The 21343-nt window shown below is 42.6% G+C and overlaps 1 protein-coding gene across 5 annotated transcripts in view; it reads right to left on the reverse strand.

The window, feature by feature from the left end:
• KIF13A (kinesin family member 13A) overlaps nt 1-21343 on the reverse strand; it is a 180549-nt gene that overhangs the window by 26133 nt on the left and 133073 nt on the right. For 3 of the 5 annotated variants that reach the window (XM_066579406.1, XM_066579404.1, XM_066579408.1), the window contains exons 20-30: nt 20499-20648; nt 19486-19647; nt 19018-19191; nt 18711-18862; nt 16070-16202; nt 15823-15969; nt 12519-12566; nt 6832-6931; nt 5729-5855; nt 3782-3837; nt 3192-3316 (exon numbers count right to left, since the gene is read on the reverse strand). In XM_066579406.1, the coding sequence (XP_066435503.1) occupies nt 3192-3316; nt 3782-3837; nt 5729-5855; nt 6832-6931; nt 12519-12566; nt 15823-15969; nt 16070-16202; nt 18711-18862; nt 19018-19191; nt 19486-19647; nt 20499-20648 (1374 nt within the window). The remainder of the gene's footprint in view (nt 1-3191; nt 3317-3781; nt 3838-5728; nt 5856-6831; nt 6932-12518; nt 12567-15822; nt 15970-16069; nt 16203-18710; nt 18863-19017; nt 19192-19485; nt 19648-20498; nt 20649-21343) is intronic. The other 2 variants (XM_066579407.1, XM_066579405.1) reach the window with 1 other exon arrangement.

Below are 21343 nucleotides of genomic sequence, written 5' to 3' on the forward strand. Positions count from 1 at the left end.
TCACTGAATGAAGGCGGAGCGCGCCGAAGGTCGCTTCAGGCCGTCCAGCTCCATTCAGAGTAAACAGGCAGTCATTCATAGATGAACTGCTTACATGGGCCAACTATCAGCAGGTCTTTATGTCTGAATAAATGGAAGATGGGTTACATTTCTAATGACCCCTTGCATTAAATCAGGCAATTTGTCAATTTCTGGATGATACGTACATGTAGGCAATGGCATGCATGGCATCAATTCTCCATATTAACTTTCATTTTCAGCATGTAAGTTGTGCATCTAAGGTTCTGCTTGGTTCAGACTTTTATATTAATTTTTATGCATTTCCCACAAACCTTATGATTTGATGCAAAATTATATGAAGGGGTCTATGATTTTAAAGTCCAGGATGATATGCTCAAAATGTACCAGCTGTCTGCTTTCATAAAATATATGGGTGTGATGACATCATATGATTAGTTTTTAATTTATAATACAGCTTTTGTGTTTGTTGGAAGTGTGCAAAATTGTCCTGGCAGTGAAACAGTTAAAGGGTTTGTCCAGGATTCTAAGAAAAGTGATCAAGAACACAATATGGTATAAAATAAGTAATCTATACTCACCCATTAAATCCCCGCTGAGCCCAATGCCGCTCCTGCAGTGATCATGTCATGTTCAGGTGACTAGCTGCAGCAAATCACTGGCCTCAGTAGACATGTGCGATTCATACAAGCATCACCACTGAGACCATTGATTGGCTGCAGCGATCACATGAACGATGTACGTACTGTCATCACTGCAGAACCAGTCAGTAGGGACTGTAGAGACGGGTAAAGTTTATTTCCTTACTTAACTTAATATCCTGCATCTGCCAAATTTTTTTTAAATCAAAGAAAACCCCTGCAAACTAGGAGCCTGCAAGGACACAGTAACACAGTTATTCTTTGGTCGGTATCACCTGCATACTTCTTGCCAATGCAGAGTTGATTTGATCAGATAAAATTAAGAAAACCTTTTCCTTAGGGCTCTTTCACACGGCATGTATTGGCCCCATTTTCACATCTGGCCGATATACGCCACCCATCTGAGGTATTGGTTTTCAATACCTCAGATCAGATGGGCGTTTTTCCGCTGTGTAAAAGTGCCGGCTAAGATAGCGCATACGGTGCGCATTCCGGTCGGTTGCTTTTATACCGGCCAGAAAAGATAGTTCTGGAACTGTCTTTTCCATACGGCATACGGCTCCTCTGAGAGCCTATGACAGCTGCTGGAGAAGGGAGGTGGAAGGGAGTTTAGCAGCATGTCTGTTAAACTCCCACCTCCTCCCTCTTCCTCTCCGCCCCATAAACATCCTTTATAACCAAGTATAACAACCAATCGAACAGTATAAAATGTATTTTAAAAAAACATTGGTCCATTTTGCTCAACGATCCTGTTTTAAAACCCGTTTTAGAAGTTGAACCCAGATTAATTTTTAGGAAAAATAAAACACTACAGAACATCATCGCACCCTCAAAGGCAGAATTGAAAAATAGAAATATAACAAGTTCCCTTACGAAAAATAGATTAGAAAAAGGAGTTTTTAGATGTAATAAAACCAGATGCAAATGCTGCATGCATATACAACAAAAGAGAGATAGTTTCAAACTAAAAATAGAAGATAAAGATATTATAGTGCAGTATAAAAATAGATTAAACTGTGATAGCACATACATTGTATATTTGCTAGAATGTGAATGCGGGTTTAAATACATCGGAAGAACTAAAAATGCCATCCGTGCCAGATTGGCTAATCATAAATATAACATCAAACGAGGATACACAAAACACAGTGTATCTAGGCATTTTGCAGAACAACACAAATGCCAATCGAGAACATTGAAAATTACACCAATTGAGCAGATAACAAGCAAATCAATTAATGAGCTAAAACGGAAAGAAATGTTTTGGATATACAAACTCCAAACCCTGCAACCAACAGGGCTAAATGAAGTGTTAGAAAAAATCTAAAAAAATCTGAGAAAAAATCTGATTTAAAGGGACTAAACAGAATGAGAGGAGATGAGAGATATAAAGAGTTAATCATAAAGGGTTAATGTTACGATAAAACATGAGTTGATATACATAGAAATATAATAAATAGAGGACATAATCAATAGAAATATTAGTATAATAGAAATGGAATTTTTTAAAATGGAATTTTTTAAACAAATGACAATTTTAGAATTCATTTATAAATTATTTAGATAATTTTTTATAAAAAATGTGTCGTTTACAACAGAATGGGTCTATTTATGAGAGAAAAAATGAATGATGGTTTCATAGAATTTATATAACAGAAAAATTGGGAAAATGTGATTTATTGTTAATTCGTTTAAAGTAATATCTCTAATTTTAGAATAAAATTGTAGTAATTATTTATTGATATAGATAATTTATGGTTTTAAATTTGTGGAATGTAATAGATAACGAATAGTATAAGCGAGTCGAACGGACTTTTAAATAGCAGTTTTTTTCTGCTACTCTTTAGAAACAGAGAAACTTGATAGTATATAAAGGGTTACTGATTAATGACGTGTTATTTCACATGAAGCAGAGGGCGGCTCCAAAAGCCGGCGTCTGAGCACTTCCGTGAGCTATTAGCGTGTATATAAAAAAGTGTACTGTGCTGTGTAATGTTATGCCTGAAGAGAGCGGGTAAGCCCGCAGAAACGCGTAGCAAAAGAACTAATAAATTATTTAAAATTATTTATGGACATTGTGTCCTTCATCTCTGCTGGAACCCAGGAGCGCGGGGGAAATTTTTCTATTTAAATACAAGCTGTTACCTCTCCGCCCCTTGCCGGCTGTTTGCAGTGGGAGGGGGCGCGACGGGGTGGGAGCTAGTTGCTAAGCTCCCACCTCTTCCTGCCCCCTTCAATTGCTGGCAGCTGACAAGGGGCGGGAGCATAGCACACTAGCTCCCGCCTACTCCCCTTGCTGAGAGACGGAAACTGTCTCCCCCCTAACGGACGATATCCTAGGATCAACGTATATTAGCCGCACTCGACCGTCTGAACAGGCGTTAAAACGTGTGTTTTAACGCCCGTTCACATGGTTTTCGACTGCGCTGTGGCCATTACACGGCCAGACAAAAATTGTCGCGTCCGTGTGAATAAGCCCTTACATGTACAAATCTCATATTCTAAAAACAGCCCAATGTTATATGCAATTACCTCGTCATCACTGTGCTTGATGATTGGCAGGTAGTAAAACTGACTCCCATGCTCCTTTGGTAATATAGAATTAACGCCTGCGGCATGTGAGCCCACAAGCTGTTCATTGGCACTCAGGTCATCAGCTTAAAAAGACAAAGGGCACAAAAACAAGATACATAGTAATAAAGCTAAGCGTCTTTAAAACTAAGAAGAAAACATTCACATTAAGGATGTATCCCCATCAGAATAAATACTCTATACTTGTACAAGCACTATGGGAAATCCATTCTGCAAAAGATACCAGCAAATTCTAACATATCCCAATGAAGTATAGAAGGGTCCATAAGATTTCAGTGGCTAGAACAGTGCAACACGGTACACTATTCTGGCCGCCAATGGGCAATGGCACCCTGATGGTAGTGAGAACAGAGCTGGCAATGCCACATAGGGATATGATCTGTGGACAACTGTGTCTCCTAAGATTAGGACCCCTGAAACGTATGAACAGCTACCAATGACTACTAGCCTAACAAGGGGAATACAAATAAGAGAGCAATAGTGGAAAGTATAATGACAAGAGGAAGAAGAATGAGAATAAATGATCTCACCATTAAGATCCAGGAAGAGGACTGGAATATGTGCCTCCATTCCTGCCGGCGGAGTCCTACACAGATGACAAAAGCAATTAAAGTATAATAATAATAATACACTTTATTTGTATAGCGCCATCATATTCCGCAGCGCTTACATAGACGGGGGATACAGAAAGACAAAAGTACAAACATTACAGAACCACGGTTACATATAGTAATCAGTTGATGGAAACAATAGGGGTGAGGGTCCTGCTCCAACGAGCTTACATACTACAAGTAATGGGGTGATACAGAGGGTAAAGGGCTGGAGATGCGCACAGTATGGCGAGGTGGAGAGTGAGGGATGCTATACACATAGACAATGGTCAGACATTTAGCCGTGTGACGGCAGAAACAGTATGACTGCAGGAGCGGTTTAAGATGGCTAGCAGGGATTGCAGTCAGTAGGTCAGGGAGCATGTTATCAGGCGGAGTACAGAGGGGTTTGTTTAGGGAATTCGGTATGCCTCCCTGAAGAGGTGCATTTTTAGAGCACGCCTGAAGTTCTGCGAGTCCCGGATTGCTCGGGTAGCCTTTGGTAGTGCATTCCAGAGGACTGGTGCTGCTCTGGAGAAGTCTTGGAGGCGGGAATGAGAAGTTCGAATTAAAGGGGCGCTCAGTCTGGTTTCGTTAGCAGAGCGGAGAGCACGAGCTGGGTGATGGATTGAGATGAGGGAGGCGATATAGGAGGGCGCTGCACTGTGGAGGGCATTGTGAATGAGGGTGGCGAGTTTAAATTGAATTCTGTATTTAACGGGCAGCCAGTGCAGTGACTGGCACAGGGCAGAGGCATCCGAGTAGCGGCTGGACAGGAAGATGAGCCTGGCTGCCGCATTCAGGATGGATTGGAGAGGGTAGAGTCTGGTGCAGGGGAGGCCGATCAGCAACGAGTTGCAATAATCGAGCCGGGGGTGGATGAGGGCAACAGTAAGCGTTTTTAGCGTGTCCACAGTGAGAAAAGAGCGGATTCTTGCGATGTTCTTGAGGTGCAGCTGACATGTTCGGGCCAGAGATTGGATGTAGGGGGCAAAAGAGAGATCAGAATCAAATATGACTCCAAGGCAGCGGGCATGTTGTCTAGGAGTTATGGTGGCGCCACACACTGAGATGGAGATGTCAGGATGAGCTCGGTTAGTGGAGGGTGGAAATACCAGCAGGTCAGTTTTAGAGAGGTTTAGTTTTAGGTAGAGAGAGGACATGGTGTTAGAGACAGCAGACAGACAGTTAGTGATATTTTGGAGTAAAGGTGCAGAGATGTCACGGGAAGAGGTGTATAGCTGGGTGTCATCAGCATACAGGTGATATTGGAGGCCAAAACTCCTGATGGTTTGTCCAATAGGGGCTGTGTAGATAGAGAAAAGAAGGGGGCCGAGGACAGAGCCCTGGGGGACCCCAACAGCAAGCGGAAGAGGAGGGGAGGTAGAGCCAGCAAAGGAGACACTGAAAGAGCGGTCAGATAGGTAGGAAGAGAACCAGGAGAGGGCAGTATCCTTTAGGCCAATGCAGCGTAGCATACTGAGGAGGAGTTTGTGGTCAACAGTGTCAAATGCTGCGGAGAGGTCGAGGAGGATCAGTAGGGAGTAATCGCCCCTCGATTTGGCTGTCATTTGGCAGGCATATAAAAAGCATTTATTCAACAAATGTGCAGTAAACATATGTAGGTAAGGATTTTGACACATTAAATTATGGCTTTATTTGATCTTTTTTTTTATTATTTGTTATTAGTATGCTTCTATGGTGGAGTTCAAAATCACTAAAGGCAAATGATAATGTAAGAGTGTGGTAAGAGAGTTCAGCTCATTTCTGCTTGCACTTAGTTAACATATCACAACTGATTATTTGTAATCCACCTAATAAATAGCTATAGCTGATGACTAGTCTCATGTACTAAGTAAAGCAACAAAACAGTATTTGACAACATACCAGTTGGCTGGAGCTCCGGGAATGCCACTTCCAGGCGCTGGTACTAGTACTGCATTCCTCTCTTCTGTTAGTCCAACCCATTGTTCGACCAGCCGCGCTTCCCTCTCTATGTCATCCTCAGTCTTTTCTGCAACAGACACGCTCATTTATGGCTAGAAGGACTATTTGAAACATTGCTTTTTCAAAGAGGTGGAAATCAACATAAATGTGTTCCTCTGACGCGTCATAGGAAGAGGACTGCATCTACACTAGTAATCTCTGACACAACATGCTGAACGAAGAGAGGTCAAATTAATGGTGCTTTACCGGCCATGTTATGTCAGAGAATTCCATACAGAGGCGCCATTGGGATTCAGAACATCTGCAGATCCTAACGTTGTCAGTCAATGTGATCTTCTTCTGATTTATCAGAAGTCAAGTGAAGCCCATACATTAATTAAATTCACCAAGAATGGGTCATGGTCTGCGCTTATGCAAGCTGGCATTCCGGTTATAGGTTTGAGAGATTCATCATGGCATAGATTCTACTAGGTGTTTAAGCCGTTCTGCAGGAAGATTGACCCAAGTGGACAGGAAGCTTCTTGCAGCTGCCATAAATTAGATGGAGGTACCAATATGCTGTGAACAACTCATGCTGTTCGTGCTGCCTGCGCCAAAGTGTGATCCTCCTATCACCATGGTGCATCAGAAATCTGATTTGGTCAACTTCTGTTATATCCCATCCGTGCGAAGGAACTATGGAGCTGTTTATGTGCACAAGAACCCCTTTTGCTGGATGTTTCTCCTTGATCGTCCCATTATCTGTATACTCTACACACCGTTAAACGAGAAAACCCAACAAGGTTGGCCATTTTGGAGATACTGGCCTCGGCTAGTCTAGCACTGATGACCAGGTTTCATTCAAAGTCACTCAGATCGCTCGATTTTCCCATTTATATGTGGATTCATTCCAACTGGTCTCACTTGCATTTTATACTGCACTCCGGGGTCACATGCCTAATTCCCATACAGGGCTTCTCCAATTGTGAACGGCCGGTGTCTCAAATAAAGTGACCATCCAGTATATGTAACAATGTGCAAAAACAATGTCTAAACATGTAAACCTTGTTTGTTGATGATTTTCTGAATGTGCTCATCCAGGTACTCTTTGCGCTTTATCAGTGCATCTGACCATCTCTCACGGACACAATTCAAATCCTCCTCCTGTTTCAAAGATACAAAATAATGACATAATGATAACGCTGTAACCTTTAAGCTTTCCATTTAATCATCTGTCACATGAATGAGGTGAAAATTAAGAAGTGATGTCATTAAACAGTTTTATGTTGTTCTTCAAAAAAATGAAATCGGAAAAAGGGAATAAAATAAATGGAGCTGTGAAGGTCTACATCTTGGATATTGATATTATGAATATTGATACATATTAATTTATCTGCCCCATCAGATGTGACAAAGAAACATAGGGGGATTTTCTATCACTGGCTGTGTCAGAATCGCGCTGGAAAATTTCTACGCATTTTGGTAGACGCCTTTTTTGTGTACACACACAAAGAAAAAACTTTTTGCCTTTTTATGTAGCGCTCTTCAATTTTCTTTTTTAAGTAGGGGGTGTTTTGCGGGAAGGGGTGAGGCCTCCTATGGCCCAGCAAATTTACTGTAATTTATGCCAGAAACAGTCGTCGATTTTACTGTTTGGCACGTGGGGGGCCAAAGATATGCCCAATTTATTAAGTGGCGTGCATCTTACTCCAGCGCAGTTCATACCAAGACAGGTAATGGAAATGCTAGCCTGGATAAATTCTCCCTATAGTATACTGCATGTATTAATATGGGTCTGCTCAATGTGATACAACATAAAACATATTTAATGACAAAAGCCTGGAGTGATGTATAGCCGGATAGTTTCCTTTACATGTCCAAGAAAACCAGATTAATACAATTTCGCCATTAGTTCTGCACACAGCTGCTTGCGAAAGATTATCAGCAGGTCCGCGTCTGAATACTTGTTTCCATGCATATTAAACCAAGTCATGCATCATGCCTTGTGCTGACTGCTGTCTGGTGTGAATGGAACAATATATCAGTATGTAGTAAGCCGTATGTTAGTGCAACTGTGAATGAGGGTATTATCATTAGTCACGTTGTACATTACTGCATGAACTTCTCAGTACTGGATATTTCTACAATTTCTGAGTTTCCCACAACCTGGGAATCTGGAATCGAGCAGGCCAGTAGCTAATGATCCTGATGAAAGAGGTCACCAGGCATTGCACTCCTAATGGTGGAAGCAGTACAGGAACAGTATATCAGGTCTATTTTGGACTGCATTTTCATTGGGCTCCACCACTGAAAGTCATTGTTGTGTATTAACTTGTACGCATTTGCCCACCTAGGGCACCAGAGGAGTTTATAGGGGGCACAAATGCATACCCTGTCCACTTGAAACCACGCACATAACTGCGCAATTTTGCAGTGTTAAATGATAACACCAGGGACTAATTAGGCTGCTCAACTGGTTCAATAATGGCGCGGTTGTGTCTCGCGCCAAAGTGAACGGGCCATGCAGCGTAAAAAAGAACAGTAAAATGCACGTGATGCGCTCCATTCATGGCGCAATTATGTTATGCTTTTGCGAGCATGTATACACACATATACGCTCATGGGCAGGAGCCCTTAAAGTACTGCCTCCTTCTTGCTATGGTTTTCAATTCTTCATCATTGTTCTAAAGATCTGTATAAAGGGTCGGACATTGTTTTACAGGAATGCTGCCATCCAATAGATGGCGCTATAGAGGTATTGTGCTATCTTCCTTATTTGCATATATTTCCCAGCGGAGCATGCATGGCCTTTTGAGTCTCCTCATATACCTTCTATGTGCTTAAGGAGTGAGGATACTCTTCCTGACCCACGTCATAGGCCTCTCACCAGCCAAGCCAGGATCCTACTGCACACTGATGAGGGGCAAACACCCTGAAACAGCTGTCTATGTATGGATTCTGGCTTGGTTTTCAATTCTCGATCATTGTTCTAAAGACCTGGATAAAGGGTCGGACATTGATTTGCAGGAATGCTGCCATCCAATAGGTGGCGCTGCAGAGGTATTGTTCCATCTTCCTTATGTACATGGTTGGTTTACAAGTGCACGCTGGGGAATAGGAATAACTATCAAAATACATGTGTTCGTTATATTTTTCACTCATTACGAAGGTGACAGATTATCTAAAATTACTTCCGGTTTGATCATTAACTTCCCCAAGAGACTGATGACAGACAGCCACTTATCTTAGCGCCCTCTAATGGATGATCTGTTGGGTGCAGATGTCCGACAGGTCATCCCAAGATCATTGTTCTTGTGCTTTTACACATGATGGAGCATCGCTTAGTGACTGGAGGCGGATTGGGCCAGGGAGCGTTCTGGTCCGCCCGAGGCCACTGACAATATCCATTAGTTCATAAGTGACTGTTTGCCTGTTTATACGGGCCGATGCATCACTCAGTTTTCTGCATGCAGAAATTGAAGGAAGAACGAGAAGCAAACAAATTCTCGTTCGTTGCTCAGTCGGGGCATGCATTTACAAAAGCAAACATATAGCCCAGTCCAATGACAACAATACATCTGATCAGGTACACATACTGTGTTCAGTAGTAGTGTTCGATCAAAATGTATTTAAAAACAAACCATGCACTGTCTCAATATGGATAGTGTTCTATTCTGAGCTACAGATAATGTACATAGTCATGGGTGGAGTACCATCATATAGGTACCCAATTATAGTATGCCCACTATCTGGGGGCCTAACAGTACAGTGAAAAAGTGATTAAACTGTGCTTCTGTGTATACACACACTGTACAAACAGGTGAGGATGGGCATTTATAGGTATTATCCACCTAGTCCTCTGGATAGATCATTCACCTATATTACTGCCCGCTTATACTTCTCTACGGCGTGCTCATATTTACACCTAATTCCACTCTGATGATGCATTAAGTGTTTTGCTGCGCTGCAGTAATATACTATTCAGCCCAAGTGGGTTTATAGCCATGGATTTATCGACGAGATCTTTCATCATGATTTGGGTCTATGCACCCTAATTTTTGGTTCGGTTTGACACGTTTCTGTTAGATTCAACTCATCAGGAACCACTTTTTATGATACAGGAAAACCCAATAAAACAAGACTATTATTTGGTGATCCACGCGAAAAAAGCTGGGATCTTTGTGGAAAAACCTCCTTGTCTTTATTTACTTTGTGCCATACAAAACAGGATAAACCTAAGTCAGCTTTTCGATCCTGTGCAGGCTCTTGATAGAAACATAATAAGATGATAATAACAAAGAAGTTTGACAGAGGCTCCTGCCTGTTATTTTCATTTTATTATGTTTCTATGCTGCTAAACAAGACACAAGCCTAGACTATATAGTTAGGTGAAATCATTAGAGTGATAGCATAGCCGAGAGATCTTAGAAAAAAAGATAAATAAGGGATAAAAACATATAGTTTACCTGATCTATTAGTAGACAAAGAGAAAAAAAGCACATGTGACACCTGCCTATGTTTAGACTGCAGGTCTCTTTTTGTCTAATCTGCTGGATCCCTTCCAATGATTGAGAGCGAATGTATCTGAATGTATAAGCTCTCATTAATGTACATTGGACATTTCTGGCCTGCAATGCCTGCTCTATTCTATTCAGTAAAGGAGAGTTGACACCCTTTGGTGCCTAACTGTGAGTGATAACATACCAAATAATAGTCTTGTTTTATTGGGTTTTCCTGTATTATGTTTTTATCAAGATCCTGCATAGGATTGAAACGCTTACTTAGTTTTATCCTGTTTTGTATGGCACAAAGTAAATAAAGTAAGGAAGTTTTTCCACAAAGATACCAGCTTTTTTTGCTGAGGATCACCAAATAGTCTTGTTTTATTGGGGTTTCCTGTAACATAAAAAGTGGTTCCTGATGAGTTGAATTAAACAGAAACACGTCAAACCGAACCAAAAATTCAGGTGCATAGACCCAAGAGCCAAAAACGATTGTGCATAAACCCAAATCATAAGATCTTGATGAAGGATCTTGTCGATAAATCTATGGCTATAAACCCACTTGGGCTGATTAGTATATTACTGCAGCGCAGCAAAACGCTTAATACATCATCAGAGTAATAAGCAGGCAGTAATATAGGTGAATGATCTATCCAGAGGAATAGGTGGATAACACGTATAAATGTCCATAGTCACCTGTTTGTACAGTGTGTGTATACACAGAAGCACAGTTCAATCACTTTTTCACTGTACTGTTAGGCCCCCAGATAGTGGGGATACTATAATTGGGTACCTATATGATGGTACTCCACCCATGACTATGTACATTATCTGTAGCTCAGAATAGTATACTATCTATATTGAGACAGTACATGGTTTGGTTTTAGGTACATCTTGATTAAGGATGAGAGAGTATACTCGCTAAAGCACTACTCGTCCGAGTAATGTGCTTTAGACGAGTATCTCTCTGCTCGTCCATAAAGATTCGGGGACCGCTGCGGCTGACAGGCGAGTCGCGGCGGGGAGCAGGGGAGAGCGGGCGGGAGAGAGAGATCTCCCCTCCGTTCCTCCCCGCTCTCCCCCGCAGCTCCCGGCTCCGCAGTGGTCCCCGAATCTTTAGGGACGAGCGGGGGGATACTCGTCTAAAGCACATTACTCGGACGAGTAGTGCTTTAGCGAGTATACTCGCTCATCCTTAATCTTGATCGAACACTACTACATAACAAAAGAGATTGAGCAGCACAGCCTGTTTCTTCCAAAAATGAAGTTCTTTATTTTTCCATATACATAGACAGGCATCAACGTTTCAACTCCCACTAGAGTTATTTTTAAGCTTGAAAAAGACTCCAGTAGGAGTTGAAACGTTGCTGGCTATCTAGGTATATGGAAAAATAAAGAACTTCATTTTTGGAAGAAACAGGCTGTGCTGCTCAATCTCTTTGGTTATGTGGTGGATCTCTGTACCCTGGACTCGGGGCCCTTACCACTGAGCTTTGCACACTGGCTCTATACCTCACACAAATAGTGTTTTTGACTGAAGGAGGGCTGCTGCACTTGCATTTCTTTTTTTGAACACTACTACTGGACACAGTATGTGTACCTGATCAGATGTATTGTTATTGGACTAAGCTATATGTTTGGTTTTGTTTCATAGTGTTTTGTATATCCTCAGAATTTTTATCATGTTTAAAACAATAAAAGTTAAGTTTTATATATTTCAAGAAATCAGAACTGTGAAGGTTTGATAGTGAATAACTGATTTTCTATGTCCCGGTGAATAGGGAAGATACCTGTAGGATGAATCATCATCCAAACAACTACTAACTTCTGTATATGGGCAACTTCAAGAAAGAGGAAAAAAGAAAAGCCATCTGTTGTATGTGCCCTCATTAGTGCAAATACAGTGCCAATGGCTGACCCATGTTTGATCCACCATCAGGAAATAGATATTGTTTGTTCTTTTCTTATGCCACCTGTAAAGCCTACTCTGTGAAAGTACGTTAGATAGTGTTATGCAAGGTTTCATGTCTGTAAGCATTTTAGGTGATGGTTCAGTGATGGCAATAGGGAGTGATTCGTTTTAAGCTTCCCTGGTTCGCAGCTTGATTAGCCTTTCCCACCCTCTTCCCAAAATATCTCCCCCACCCACCCACCCACTCCAAAAGATCGCTTCCCCTCTTTCCATGTTGTAGTGCAGAGCAGAACTGTGTCCCATGCCTTGGGATTGGAAGCAGCCTCTGTAATAATACCTGGTAACTATCCATATCATCATCACCATCAACATCATCCTCATCTTTCTGGTAGGAGAGAATACACGATGTAAACAGGACATGCATGGCTTTTATCACATAGTAACAAAGCACTAGTAGTACTAGAACACAGTGTTACATACACAATGCTAACTATACAGAAAGTGGAAAATTGCATTTCTAGCACATTGCCTGTCTGTCCAATGCTAATTCACATACTAAAGATACACAAAACAGAATGTTTTTTTTGTTGTTTGTTTCTTTTAATAAAGCTGGGATAATGAGGTCCAAGATCACTGATTCCGTTGCAGCACTTATGCAATAGCTTTTCCTACTTTATACTAAAGTCTATTGAACTTAAATGGGTGTAAGGAGAATTTATGCATTTATCAAGGAGAAGACAATCCCAGATCTCCTGTAGAATTCTGGGCCCCTTAGAGAAATACAAATCACACCAGCCTTGTTGCGGTATCAAATGATTTCTAATGTATTCAAAAGTTGTATGTGGTTTATATACCATAAATGACATCACAGGAAAAGTACATACCTCCAAGATTAATAATAATACATGCTAGGGTACAACTAAAATGTTTAACATAAGTTACACCTTTTAAGGTGTAACTATAACATACAAAAGAAACTGTTATGATTTCAGTGAGAAGGTATGCAAGGGGAGGACTGAGAGACTGCCTAATCTTCTGCACTGGCATAGAAATTGTTTTGTTTAACCCCTTCACTACTTATACTAACATCATGCTATATCTTTCCAGTCTACAATCTAATAGAAAAACAATTAACTGATACATTGATCTACAATTTTCTTAACAAGGGGTTATCCCACAAACCCTTTTACTAACCAATGTTATGACATTGACACAGTCTAGCGGTACAATTGTTTAAAGGTGTTCTGTCATTAGGGGGGAAAAAAATCAATACTTATCTATTCCTACCCAGGCATTCTACTTACCCCTCCTTCTCCCCGCCGATTTTCTCCTGGCTCACCTCCAGCCGGCTGATTCTTAGTCTTCCGGTGATGAAGCATCCATTAGCTGCAGTCTTCTTCCTGCAGGGCAATGTACCCAGTCACTAGTGACGTAACATTCACTGCCTAGCAGGAAGCGCCGGACGCTATGTCGGGCTAATGCAAAGACAAGTGCTGTCTCGGTGCGAGAGTTCCTATATTAACGCCGCAAGACAGCACGCATGCACAGTCTCTGCAATAGCCTGACATAGCATCCGGCGCTTCCTGCTAGACACTGACCTGCCGGAAGAAGAAAGCCACAGCATAAGGGAAGAAGAGGAACCGGCCGGCTGGAGGTGAGGTGACCCAGGGACTGCAGGAGAAGATCGATGAGTAGAAGATGCGGTAGGTAGACTGATGGGGGAGGAATAAGTGTTAATTATTTATTTATTTTTTGAATGACAAAACCCCTTTAAGGGCCCTTTTAGATTGTATGACTCATTTGCACGAGCGAATGAGCTGGCAAAGTCATCACCAGCTTGTTCGCTCTCGTGCAGCCTGTTTAAAAAGGCAGATTCATCCTTGACTCATTCAATAAGCATCATTCCCTTCTCGTTCAGTGTTCACATTCACTATGTGAAATACTGTCCAATTCGTGTTAAACGGAACAAGTGAACGACCCAACAAAGAATGCCTTTTGAGCGATAATAGTTACGTGTAAATGCTACCATCCTTTGCTTTTCAGTTGAACAATGATTTTTAGTTTGGTTTAAAATCCATCGTTTGGACAGAGCTGATAGCAGGGACCGCACACCATGTTCTCCACAGGAGCGCTGATTACATTGTATTCAGCTGCAGTCCCGCGGCAGAACAAAGGGGCTGTATACAGATAACAGACCACCTGCTGTTCTCTGCATACAGCTCAGGGAGGCTCATTTACATTTAAGTGAAGATAATAAGCTGCTAATGGGCATTAGTGCCTATTAGCAGCTTATGCAAAATGATCATTCAAACTGTCATTTTCTTTTTTTGAACGAATTTTGAGCGATCATCTTTGAGTGTAAATGGGGCTTTAGTTCAAAATCATAATGAAAATCGTTTTTTTTCCCTAGTCTTTCACATCTTCTGACCATTGTGTTCTGTGCAATCAGTAGCCGGCTTGTGGCCAGGCAACAGCAGGTGATCCTATGCAACCTGTTTCTGCCCCTTGTATCTTGTGATGGCACCTCAAAAGTATGAGCTGTGGTCATTAGTCCCCCTACCTCTTGTGTACAAAAATAGTGCATCCTCCTGATCCCTTCTAAACATTTGCACATCCATCTCACTGACCTAATAAATTAGTGACATGGCGTGTATGACAGCAGTAAATGCTTTCTGTCATTCTCTGTGTGTCTACTTCTCTCCCTACCTGCATTAAGATGTGCTAGGGCTTTAGCATCATCACTGACTAAGCCCTCGTGCACACAGCGTGTGGGGAATCCTGCATGGAATCCGTCCATGACCAGGGTGGGTGACCCTGCGTACCTGTGTGTGCAAGCGGCGTCCACGCGGACTTTTCTTCTGGCCACTCTGTCTGCATGTCTCGCCGTTGGACATGCGCAGTACAGATTATTATTTTTTAAACTCCTGTTTTTCCCACGAAATCCGGTGACCCGTCCGCAATGTCAACTGCAAATGGGCCGGAGGGCTTCCACTTACTTCAATGGAAGCCGTCCGTGCGGGAACCACAGAAAAATGGAGCATGCTGAGATTTTTTTATCTGCAGGCAGTAACCGCAAATGGTTTCTGCTCATATGCATGAAGAATCTTTTTTGCATTGCATGCTATGGTTGGTTATTGCTGTGGAATACAGAGGCGGACGCCCGCTCCAGATTCCACAGCAAAAATCCGCCTGTGTGCATCGGGCCTAAAAGAGTAAGCGATGGCTGTTCCACAATGACTACTTCTTCTATGCTCGACAAGCTTTATTATGATACCCCCAGCTGCATCCAAGCTGACATAGGTCGCCAGCGCGTATGCAGTATGGTCCCTGCTTGGTCGGAGGAGAATGCCATTGCACATGCTCACCCATCGATGTCTCCACCATGCAAAAAAGATGCTGACCATTATGGAGGAGCTTGCTCATAAGCAGGGATCCTTCCATACTGCGAGGTGCTTTTTTATACAATTTTTCATGGGATAACCCCTTTAAGGAATCTCCTCTAGGTCCACATAATCAGCTGTGGTCTGGTGGTTAGCATGTTCTCAAGAACTATCTTTCCCTTATTGTATTTATGTAAAATATCTTTAGTTTGAAAGAAAAGAAATCCAGAAACTTTCAGCGCTCAGTCGGTGACTAGTTACCTGGTAGCTATCCAATCCTCTCTGCAGCTTAGTTGATCGGGCAGTGATGCAGCCTATTGAGACCGAAAGGATGGCTTCCACCATTAGAGGTAATGTCCCAGAATTCTGCACAGGTTTTACCGTAACCTGGATTCTTCGAGAATGACCCTAAAATAGAAAAAAAAAATTCTAACTCTATATACAGTACATAGCAAAAACATTTGTTATATAATTAGAACAAGATTAAGCCTAGACAGGTAAAGCTCACCTGTCTGAGCTGGAATACTCCACCAGTGTTAACATCCTTGGCCTGATGCAATTCTACCGACGTGTATTCTCCATTCTCATTCAGCTCAAATATAGTGATCCACGTTTCTATTCGGCGAGTCACCTCATTCCATCTTTTGGGAAAATGATAAAAAAAACCAATTTTTATCTCATTTATGTGTATTACAATAAGGAGCACAAATCCTGTCCATTGGCTGCATCTGGTACTGTAGCACAGTCCCATTCATTTGAATGAGCTGCAATACCAGACAGCTTATATACAACAGAAGTGTAGATCATGGAAAAACAGGTATTTTCTTCTTTACTCCCTGCTGTTGCTGCCGATCTGCATGCAAATCGCACTGCTAAGCTGAAAGATTTCTGAAAACAGCATGCAAATACCATGTGCATAGGCATTGACTGTGACTTTATCTACATATCCATACACATCTATTACATATGATACTCTCAACATATATTATACATAGAGCTCACTCACCTGGGTGAATGCACAAAACGGTGCGTGGGTACCACAGCATTTTACCGCTCTGGGAGCCGGCGGTGAGCTGGCTATCGCCACGTATGGCAGTATTTTATGCACGCTGTCATGCACAGTGTGACTAGTTTGTTTCATCTTTTTTTTTTTTAAATCCCCGCTCTGCCTCGTAGTGGTGTTGCGTATACAACACCACCCATATGCAATAGGGTCGTTCGTGCGTGATACGTGGTGAAATAGAGCATGCTGCGATCTTTTTTATGTGCGCATCTACACAAAATTTATATGCGCTAATGTGAATGGATCAATGAAAATCAATGTACTTTCATTGACTCCATTCACAGTGTACTATGCGGAAGTGCAGCTTGTGCATAATGCGGTGAAATCACGCCCATGCTAATGGGCCCATATATCATATAACTATCTAGATCTGTGTTTACGGCATTGACACAGCTATGAGCAGTAAAACATTTTCAGAAACAACTACACGCTGTGCTACGAGTTTTGTTCAGTGACTGACTTGCAATGTGATGTGGCATAACAGAACCAGAGCATGGACCCATCAATCACACTACAATCCCACTCACAGTCAGCTGATCACAAAGCTGAACACTAGACACAAGTGGCAGGTGAAGAATGGGTATTTTTCTTCGACAGCACAATTGTCCTTTTATCCTCATATGTCATTGTAAAACAGTTCATACATGTCCTACTCCAGGGCAATCCCATTAGGCCTCATGCCCACGGCTGGGCCGGATTTCGCCTGTGAAATATTGCAGCAGAATCAGACCCGGCGCCCCCCTGATACCCCATTCTCGCCTCTCTGGATCCGCCGCGAGTGTCTTGTCCGGTGAGCCGGCGCACATGTGCAGTGCGGCGCATGACGCACCAGCGCTGGGCGGTGATACGGATTCCCGCAATACTTTCGCTGTGCTCACAGTGGAAGTATCGCGGGACGGACAGCTTCCATTGACTGCAATGGAAGCCGTCAATGCATTTTTCCACACAGAATAGAACATGCTGCGATTCTCCCCTGCGAGCAGAAAATCGCAGTTGATTTCCACCCGTGGACAGGGGAGAATTATTTAAATGGCATGTCTATGGACGGACATTGCTGCGGAATTTGCGGCGGATGTCTGGCTGCGATTTCCGCAGTGATAATCCATCTGTGGGCATTGGGCCTTAAGTGGATGTTTTCCAGGGAACAGCACTGTATGGACATGATGTGCTAGTACAGTGGTGGCGAAACTATGGCACGCAGAGCCCTCTCTGCTGGTACACGACCTGACGGCTGCTCACCACTATAGTGATTACCAGAAGGGGTGCCATGGCTTTGTGGACAGTAATCACACAGCTGATCCCGATGCACACTCTGACTTTAGTTTGTGCACCCCGGATCCTCCTCCTCTGACCTCTTCTCCTTCGTTCCGCAGGAGAGGAGAAGGGAGGAAGCGTTCCAGCCGCACACACTTCCGACAGTAGGTACACTGGCTGCAGCGCCGAAAAGAGAATGAGCGATGCTGACTACAAGGAGAAGGTAAACGTATCGGTTAGAGGGGCTATTACTACTGGGGTTACTGTGCAGTTAATATTGCTACTGAAGGGGTGATTATTACTACTGGAGCTACTGTGGGGTTAATATTAGAAATCAACCACATATCCGCAGCCGATTTCATACTATGTGGTGCTTCCCTCAACTCTTTCGTAAGCTTCCTGCTGTCAGAGCACCCTGGCTTTCGGTTCCTAGCGGCCTGGTCAGTTGAAGCCACAGTAAACCAGAAGCCGGGGAGCGCTGACAACCGCATGGCTTCAGAGGAGGTGAGGTAGAGCGCCGCATCGTATGAAGGCAGCCGCAGGTGTGCAACGGATTTCCAGTCAAAGTCCGCACCAGTGGTACTCCAGGGCTCCAGCTAAGTAAAAACACTGGGCATTCCTTCCCATCTATCTTGAAGCGGACCGGTCTTTTTTATAATGACGGAGGTAAAAATCATACATCGTGATATGCCCCGCCCCCTGACGTGTTGGCACTTTGCTATAAATAAGTGGGATTTGGGTTGCAGTTTGGGCATTTGGTCTCTAAAAGCTTCCCCATCACTGTACCAGCCTGCCCCATGTTGAGTGACTAATCTGTTTCTACCACACAGACCTGTCTCGTAGTGTTCTAGACTTTGCATGAAGAGCATCGATCTCCCACAACGACCTTCCGTTTCCAGCACATCTATGACCCCAGACTTCAATAGCCAGCGCACCCTCAGAAATAAACTCCAAAAACTCTTCTGTAATGTTGACCGCATAATCCTGCAAGTAAAACATCATGTATCAGAGGAAAAAACAGAACAGAGGAGGTTGTTGTCCTCCTTGCAAGATGTTGCTCGAAGGTGCAAACAAATCAAATAACAGCTTTTTAGCATTTACAGTCCTATTCAAAAGGATACCTAGGAAATGATAATTACTTTTGAATGTGCAAATTTAACTGTAAACTGAGCGTCTTTACTTCTGGGTGAAGGCATGTCAGGATTGACCATGGGGGGCGCTACTGTGGGTTCAGGCTGGTCCCAGAAGGTGTATTGGCAGAACACGAAGTTTGACAGGTTCAGTGGAAGGCCTGTTGCTTCTTTTATTTTAACCTAGTATCAAGCAGAAAGACATTGGAAGAAGTGTTACACTTATAACGGACACAAATATAGAACAGCTCATACCCAATAGATCTTGGCAATCCCTATAAAATGTCTATTTTCAGTAGATAGGGCTATTATTTGCTACTCCAGGAAAGTAGTGTCTCTGCATGTATTTTCATAATTGTGAATGATCATCTTGATTTAGTACTTTTTTCAATAATATGCCCACTTTCTCCAACTTTTTGCGGCTCTTTTGTTCCCAACTCCCCCATACACCTCACATGGCATACGGATAATACTCACCCGACAGGTCAGCCTTTTTGGCCGGTAGATTATTTCTCCGCTATTATCTATGATTTCAAAACTACCACTTTCACTAGAATTCTCAGAGGAGTCGTCACCAACTAAGCACTCGGGGACAACACCGGTAACCCGCATCACCTCGATGTGAAGTCGGCCTGCGACCTATACAGACAGAAGAGATAGCAAGGCAGTTTAGGATTATTATTGCTAATGTCAATACATCCTCTACTTGGTAGGTTATTGGAATATAATTCATCAACATCTTTTTTTAGGATTCTTCTTTAATCCTCTCTTTAGGCCCAAAGACAAGATATCCGTGTAAGTCACATGAATGCAATATCACACAACACACTGTTTCTGCAGCAAGGAATGATAAGTAAGCCGTACAACAAGGCTGCATTTAGACTTGCATTGGGGCGTTCATATCACAATTCTATCTCGGAAATAACCCTTTGCAATTCAATGTTGGATTCAGGGTTTCCTAGGGGCCTTTCTCTTTCTGCCATCTGCTGGCTAGAGCCAGTACTGCGGTATTGGACACGCTGGAGAGGCCCCCGACAACAGAGCGGCCAGTAATATACAGTAAGAATACCCTGCCGGATGTCTTCCGACATCAGAAGCTGTACAGCCTTCATTCAGGATGTCTTTAGACGTCAGACAGTGGATAGGAAAGGGTTAAATGTTTCAGTTTTCCCCATTGCTTTCATTGGAATTTCCCAAAAAAAAAAAAGGATCGTTATCAGCTTGCCTCTTTTAAGTTCTGTTTTGTTTTTTTAAAGGTACAAAACACCTAGACTGCGATTTTGTTCCAGTAAACAGAAGAATAACAGAAACGGACAGCAAATTGTTATTTGAAACCCCTTTAAAAGTAATAAGGAAAAAACAGAGAGATGGAATTGTGATGAACGCCCCAATGCAGGTGTGAATGGGCCCTTAGCCGTCATTTTTTACATTGCTGTGACAATGTACCACAAGTGCATGTATTCATAATACAATACATTGAAAACTCTTACCTCCCCCTGCTGGCTAATGATAGGCACTGCATACTGAAGTCGAACATCATAAAAGAGACATTCTAGGAATACGTTTGCCACGCCAATAAGGTTGTGATTTTCTTGTGCTTCATAAAATGGGTCTCCTTTCTTATAAATAATACTTTTATTCTGCAACAAGTCATTAGAGAAGATAGATGGAGTACAGCGTCTATATGATTATTTCTGCATATACTTAAGTAGAACATCAAAGCTGCTTTCAGAGACTAAGGGTGTGATTTTGTGAGATGCACAAAAATTGCAAGTGAAAAAGAAATGGTTGTTTTGCTCTCGCATCGCTGCGCCCATTGTTTGCAATGGGGCCAACGGCAGCATAGCGAGGTCTCCCGATGGGAGAAACTCTGCAATCCTTTTCTGCGGCTGGATTGCGTCTGCATATTTGAGCACCAAAAGGTCCCCATAGGAGCCAATGGAGGTGTGCAAAAAAAAGCACACATAATACGCGAGGACATGCATGAAATACTGCGTAATTGTGCAGGAAAAAGAACACATCTGGAATGCATTAACGTTAATTAGACATTTCACTCAGTGCGTCTTTGTTTGCAGTTCACAATTGAACATGCCCCGCGGGAGCAAAAAGTGAAGTAAAATGCACCGATGCACGTGCAAAAAAAGGCCAGTTCGTTCTACATATACGCTACATTCATGCTTGTGCAAATATGCTTACACGCTTGTGCAAATATGCTTACACGCTTGTGCAAATATGCTTACACGCGTGTGAAGCCAGACTTGTACATAAATGTGTCTGTCTGTCTCCCGATAAGCTCTGCCCACCTTTCAAAAAAAGTTTCGAGCCGGGGCAGAAA

Source organism: Eleutherodactylus coqui, chromosome 9 (assembly GCF_035609145.1).
Source record: "Eleutherodactylus coqui strain aEleCoq1 chromosome 9, aEleCoq1.hap1, whole genome shotgun sequence".
Lineage (NCBI taxonomy): Eukaryota > Metazoa > Chordata > Amphibia > Anura > Eleutherodactylidae > Eleutherodactylus > Eleutherodactylus coqui.